Source organism: Nestor notabilis, unplaced genomic scaffold, assembly GCF_000696875.1.
Source record: "Nestor notabilis isolate BGI_N333 unplaced genomic scaffold, ASM69687v1 scaffold18332, whole genome shotgun sequence".
NCBI lineage: Eukaryota > Metazoa > Chordata > Aves > Psittaciformes > Psittacidae > Nestor > Nestor notabilis.
Window position 1 is genome coordinate 349 of NW_009917185.1, and position 7,049 is coordinate 7,397.

General features: G+C 35.7%; 1 protein-coding gene across 1 annotated transcript in view; it reads left to right on the forward strand.

The window, feature by feature from the left end:
- Positions 1 to 475: 475 nt before the first annotated feature.
- The window catches only part of HENMT1 (HEN1 methyltransferase homolog 1 (Arabidopsis)), a 6,891-nt gene continuing 317 nt past the window's right edge, over positions 476 to 7,049 (forward strand). The window contains 6 exon segments of the mRNA XM_010024972.1: positions 476 to 592; positions 1,563 to 1,675; positions 2,498 to 2,632; positions 3,043 to 3,225; positions 4,846 to 5,023; positions 6,942 to 7,049. Of these exon segments, the coding sequence (XP_010023274.1) occupies positions 476 to 592; positions 1,563 to 1,675; positions 2,498 to 2,632; positions 3,043 to 3,225; positions 4,846 to 5,023; positions 6,942 to 7,049 (834 nt within the window).

Below are 7,049 nucleotides of genomic sequence, written 5' to 3' on the forward strand. Positions count from 1 at the left end.
GTAGAAATTGTATTGAGTTATATGTACAAAACTCCAGATATAAAATCATCCGAGTTGTAAGATAAAGCAAATGATAAATGAGAGGCAAGAAAGCAGGCACCTGAGTGAGAAATTACCAGTTTTTTCTCCTGCTGCTGGAGGAGCTAAGGAGGATGAAATATGCTGTAGTTGTGTTACACTATGTAGATGTGCTGGGTGGAGAGTGATGAATTATAAAACTTCTTTTTTTTTTTTTTTTAAATGATTGCATATGATACTGTTAATTAAAAGGTTATTTGAACCACATGTGGAGGGAGCATCTAGTGCCTAATCTTGCCAACTCCTATGTTTGATGTTCTCTGGATAGAATGGGGATCAGGTCTATGTCTGCTAGATGGTGAATTGACCACTGAAAACAGCAAACTGTAATTTCGTATGTTATAAAATACTTTGAAAGATAAGTGTTACCTTTCTATTTCAGCATTAGCAAAACATTATGGATAAGAACTTTGAGGAAGAGAAGTTTACAGGAATTGCTAAATTTATACCTCCTTTGTACAAACAACGCTACCAGTTTGTTAAAGATTTAGTGGGGAAATACAAACCTAAGAAGGTTGGTATGTTTTATTTGTTTATGTTATAAACTTGTAATTTTTATTTCTTTTTTTTTTTTTTTCATTAGGTATTTTGTTGAATACCAACTCCACCCTACCAATATACCAGGGCTGTTGTTTTGATACTCACTTTTGGAAAGTTAAACTATTGAAGTAATGTTTTGTATTGTTTGCTCTTTCCTGATATGTCCCCCAGAACCTCCTCTGAAAATGCAAGAAGTTGCAAAATACCTCTGTGTTCAGTGTTTAGGTCTGAAATAGGTGTTAATGTCTTGAGGAGCATGCAAGAAAACTGATGAGAAGTGCAACAGCAGTGCAGTTATACAATCATAATAGCTCCTAAAAATCTAATCCAATGTATAAGGTCATGGCACTGAGATCTGCTTTTGAATATAATGTGTTCAGGAGTGTTGCGTTTGTATTTAAACATTTGAATTTTCTGATTTGGGATGTAAAATGGGGTGTGTCTAAACTTTCTCTTTGCCTGCAGGGTCAGAGGTAAGCTGAATGGAAACAAATCATGATTTTGGCACTGAGAACTGAGCAGTGCCATCCAACCTTGACTTTGGACTGAGAAAGAACAGTGGGGTTTGGTTTGTGTTTTCAGTGGTTTGGATGGAGAGCAGTCCAGTGGAAAGCAGGGTTGAACATGAGAATTGCTACAGCTTTCATACTTAAAACAATAACTTATTATTCATGTGGAAGACATTCTCCAGAGTCAGTGGGATGTTCTATGTGTTTATAGCTGTAAAAACTAAAGGCTAATGAATTTGAAACACCTTGTAGGATCTTCAAAGATATTTCAAATCTACATCAATCCCGCTTTCTAATGTACATTTTAGTTAGGATTTTGAAATGCTTTATCAGTAAAAAGTTATTTTGACATAAATACGGAATTTTTATGTTATGAAAGTCTGAAATTACTTGGAAATGCACAGCATTTACACATGTTTAATATCTAATTTACAGGTGGCAGATTTAGGATGTGCTGACTGCACTCTTCTTTGTATGCTGAAATTCTGCAGTTGCATTGAAGTGTTAGCTGGGATAGATATCTGTGCAAGTGTAATGAAAGAGAAAATGTAAGCTCTTGCATTGTGTTGATTTAAGGTTTGTATTTGGCTTGATCTAGTGGCATGTTACATTGTTTCTTATAAAGAATTTGAAAATAAGGCTAAATGAGGAAATACCAGCTTGGCAAGTGAAGAGCTATCCATTGTTAGTTACATTGCACCTGTGTCCATGCACCTGGCTGTAGATGTGAGTAACATCACCTCTTGTGGCAAAGATCCAAGTCATGGAGTGGCCCTGAAGGTGTGTTGTGTACACCTGAGAAATACAGTGTTTGTAAAGGTACTTTACAAACTTGCACATTGTGTGAGTACCATGGAATTACAGAATCAACTAGATTGGAAAAGACCTTTAAGATCATAAAGTCCAGCCATTACCCCAGGACTACCAGGTATTACATTTCATGTTTATTGTGTTTTGTGTGCTACAGTATTTCAGAATGAAATTTGCACATATAGTTGATTTTGTTTGGAAAAAATAAGTCAATATGCTTGCCTAATAATTTTCTACAATCCTCTAAACTATGTCTAGAGCTGAGCTACTATAAAGATTTACAAGCATCTTTCCAAATGGCTTGAGAATAAGGTGGAAAGGTTGGTAAATATAAGGACAAGTGCTGGATTAACTTCTCTGTGCTTTCTGTCTCATTGGAGATAGTCATAAAAAGTGTTTGTATTAGGAAGTTTATTTTTACTTTGGTAAATCCCTGTAAAATTGTTAACCTTTTTGAGATTCGCAAGGGATCTGTGTAGTGGGTTAGCTGGTTCAGTTGCAAGCACAATTTATCTTGCTCTAAGGTCCTTTCTGTAACACTGTTTTCAATACTTTTGTAGGCATAGGTTGTCTCCTCTTCCTGTTGATTATTTGCAACCAGCTGAAAGATCCCTCACTGTTACCTTGCATCATGGTTCAGTTGCCCATAAAGATCCTTGCATGCTTGGTTTTGACTTGGTAACGTGTATTGAACTGTGAGTATTAAGCCAACATACTCTTTTTTTTTTTTTTTTTTTTTTGTTCGTTAGGGTCCAGTTTGGATTTTTGTCTGTAGTGTAAACAGACTTGATCAGACCTTTCAAGGAAGAGAGTAGCAGAATGTGGCATCTTCTAACTTGTGGTTAAATTAACTATACTAAGAAACCAATGTGGTGCTAGCTTAATGGTGGAAAAAATGTTGATGAAAAAGTACAAAATGCAAGAGGAAGTTGTTGCTTATAAAAACCTGTAAGTTGCCACTCAGCCACAGTGCCATTGCTGATATTGCAGAGCTAGGCTTAAAATTCCAAGGTACAGATATGGGTTTAAGGCTTTTTTGGCTGGTTAAAAGGATTAAAATATAATAGGGTGTTCTTAAACACATACATAAACTTACCCTTTACAGAATAGAGCACCTGGAAGAATCAGAACTGAAGAAGTTTCCTGAAGTGGTGTTTGGTTTCATGGCTCCAAGCAGGGTTGTGATCAGTACTCCAAATTCTGAATTCAACCCTTTGCTTCCTGGAGTGAGGTTATTCAGGAATCCAGACCACAAATTTGAATGGACCCGATTGCAGTTTCAAAGCTGGTAAGCTTAATGAACATTGTACACAGGCAGCTTTGAGTGTCCAGTAGTGTGAGAAATAGCTACACATTTTTCAAGTGATTTATGTATGTGGTTTGGTGTCAGTGGAGTTTCACGTCTGATTTGGTGAAACATTTCTTTGCTATTACAAATAGTTAAGCATACTCTATGGGGTTTGGATTTTATGATAATGGTTTTGCGTTTACTGTAACTGCTCTGCAAAAAGTATTTTTAACTTTTTTACTTACGTTTTTATGTCTTAATTACAGTTGATACGTTTGAAGTGTAAAGTAAGAATTAACATTTTCACATAATAATAGCCTGCTATGAAACTGCTTTATAAAACCCCAAGAAATGTGCTTACTATGTATGGTGGTATAATCAAAGCACTCTGTTAGTCCAGGTCTTTCTGTAAGAGCATGCAAGTAGAGGTATGGAATATTCATAGTAGCATGGCATGTTGAATGAAGCTAAGGATAGCTTAGTGAATCATGGCATAGTGAAAGAATCTATGCAGAACAGAGGGTTGCATGAGCTGTATGTTAGTCTAGTATCAGTATATTGAATAAAAACAACATAAAGAGGGAATGGGATATATATATTGTGGTACCATTCAGCTGTCAGGCAGTTGTGGAAGCAAATACACATTACAGTAAAGGATGTCATACCTCAGTAGCCAACTTCTGGTCAGAAACTATTATGGAAAATTTGCCCCTTAAATTAGGTTGTTTCTGTCATGCACTTTGAAGTGTGGAGTGTGGTGTTTTTTGGTGTTTTTCTTTTTTATGTAGCTTTGCAAAGCTTGAGGCATGTATTTTCCCTTAAATAATGATCCTAAAAACCTACCTGCATTATTAGCTAAAGGATGAATACCTTAGAGAGCACTTATACAACCTAAAGTAAATTTAGATTCTACTTTTGGATGCATGTGAATTAAAAATACGGATATTGCTGAAAGAATGATGTTTTTGAGTTCCATGCAACAGAAAGTCTGTGTTGTGAAATACAAGTATTTCAATATTCTTTAAAATACATGGGTTATTAATTTAGCTTTCCTTTTTTTTTTTTCTTGGAGAATGGTGCAGGTAGGTAGTGCTGTTTTAGTTCTCTGCCCCATCACTTTTTTTCACACTGGCTGATGTGCAGTATTAGAAGATTGCTTTTCATTAGATGTCATGTATACTGTAGTAACCCTAATTAAGTAGACTTTTTGTACATCTATGACAAACCCCACTTTTATTTACGTATTGGTCTCTTGTGGTTTTGTGGTGTGTGTATCTTTTAAGAGTTCTTTTCAGGTAGTTCTCTAAAATTTGGTAGCTTTTAGCTCACTTGCAGTGCATTTAAGACAGTAAGTAGCTGTGAACATGCATATTCTATGCAGATACTTTAGAAATAACAGTACTATTTGGTTGCCTAAATTACCAGTACTAAATGAGTCAGGCTGTAGTAGGCATATGATTACAGCTCTGAATCAGCGAATTTTCACAGTGCTTATCTTAATGTGCGTATTGCTAAAAAATCTGCTCAAGCATTCACAGGCTCAGGGTCTTGCTCTGTTAGAGAATCTATCACATTAAAAGATGAATATTTAGTATGACCGGCATGTTTTGTGTTTCTTAGGGCTCTAGAGACTGCCAGACGCTATGGTTATGCCGTGGAATTTACTGGTGTGGGGCACCCACCAAGAGGAATGGAGAATGTTGGGTTTTGTACCCAAATAGGTGTGTTTGTTAAAAAATATCCTCTAACTAGTGCATCTGCTCAGTCTGAGAAACACACTGAAGCTGTTTACAAAACGGTAAGTGTTATTTTCTTCCTTTAGGAGGATGGATAAAGGGTAATACTCTATATGACCCGCCTGTGAAGGTCATGACAGACTGCTATTGCTATCCAATCTTAGCTCCGATTAACACGTACCGTCAGATCTGAAGTCTCTTAAGTACATGATTTGTGTTTGTAGTTGTATAAAGGCCTTTAACTTTTGCTGAAAGTTATTTACGAAATAGTAATGTGGATGATCATTCTTGTATTAACATACTGCTATCCTTAGAAGGAAAACTCTCTTTCTACCAAGCATGCCGTGACTTTTTATAAGTTTTCCTCTAATCATTCATTTTCTTTCATCACATGGTTGTTGGCATTAACACAGATTTTTTCAATTAGATACATAAAAAAATAAAAAGCATAGAAAAGCATTTTAACAGTGTGTAGTTTTTTAAAACCTGTAGTCTTGTCAAATATATTAAGAGGAAGAAGGCATTTCCCAGAAATTGGATTGACAGCACCTGTTTTATGTGGTTTGCCATACCTGGTAGCATTTGGTGTTACATCCTGTTCTCTGTTTTCAGGTAGCCAGTTCTAATTTTTTCAGAGGCATGGGACCTTGCCAAGTGCCCTGTTCTCTGGTGCTACACATGAAACCTTTTTAGTATGTAGTGCTAAATGGCTTTCAATTTAGATAACATCAGATAATTTTTTTTGTGTAGTACTCTGCTGTGTGTTGCTGTGTGTCACACCAGCAAATCCCAATGCGTCTCTGTGCCATGTGGTATAAATCAAAGGGCATTTTTTCTTTTTTAGAGATAACATGAAGTAACAATGCAAAAAGCTAAGTATATTGTGTTGTTTTGGTTTTTGTTTATCATCAATCTTGGAAGGCCTTAAATTACTTGTGAACATATTCTAGTATTTCACTTCTTTGTTTAAAGATGTATGTGTATCTTCAAGTGACTTGTGACCTGAAGTGAAATTTAAAGGGAAGTTACAGGAATGTCTCTTGGTAGTTTCCAAGCTATGAAGACATTCTATACATTTGAAATTCTACCTGTCATCTACTGCCTTTAGTTAGAATCATGAAGTGATCCATGTTCAGCAAACTTGGATATACGTCTAGGTGGCTGATACGCACCAGAAACTGCTTTTATCTTCTGTTCTTATGGAGGGAGTTCTGACATCAGTATCCTTGGAGTTTAAACAAGACTTTTATATCTCATCAAACCTGGAGTATCAAATTTTCATTTAAGCAATTTGTGTTAATAAATCAAAATTTCAAGAAGTAGTCAGAAAGTAAGAGGAAATAGTTACACACTGTGGAATATCAGTGGTTGTGTGTTAGTATAAAGCACTTCTTAATAAACTGGTGGGACTGAGATTGCCTGCTTAGTTGCCTTAATTGCCTTGGAGTATATCTCGGTATAAAACACAGTACAGGTTCAGATTTTGATGTCACAGTTTATTTTTTAGCATTTTGTGCATCTGTCAGAGCATATTTAATGTTTTACTCCAGAAGCAGAATGGAAGAGATAGCTGCAGTCCTGGTTTCAAGATGACAGTTCAGAAGTAGTTTAGAATGTGTGTAACTCTGGAACCATCACCAAAGCCTCATGATGAGCAACATGAAAAGTTGAAATGGAAATGATTAAAAAGAAATGAAGAGTTGCAGGTCTTAATCTTGCCTGATCTACAAGTATAGACTGAAGATACAAGCCTGATTTTTTTTTTTTTTTTTAAAGTTCTGCTAACCTACTTGCCATTGTAGTTATAATACATAGTCATATTGTCTAGTTTTTCTGTTACCTGAAGATGTTTAAAGTAGTAAGCAAAACAAGATTGAATCAAAAGTCTTGTTTGCATTTTAAAAGCTCATTTTGACAAGCAAGTATTAAAATCTGAGCCTATGATAACATTAAACATTCTATGTGTTCTGTGTTATAAAGGTCTTCAAAGCAGTGTATCCAAGTCTTAAAGATGAGAAGTACCTGCAGAATGCAGTGGTTAGAGAAGTTACTTTCACAGCACAAATCATTAAGCAAAGTCTGCTGAAC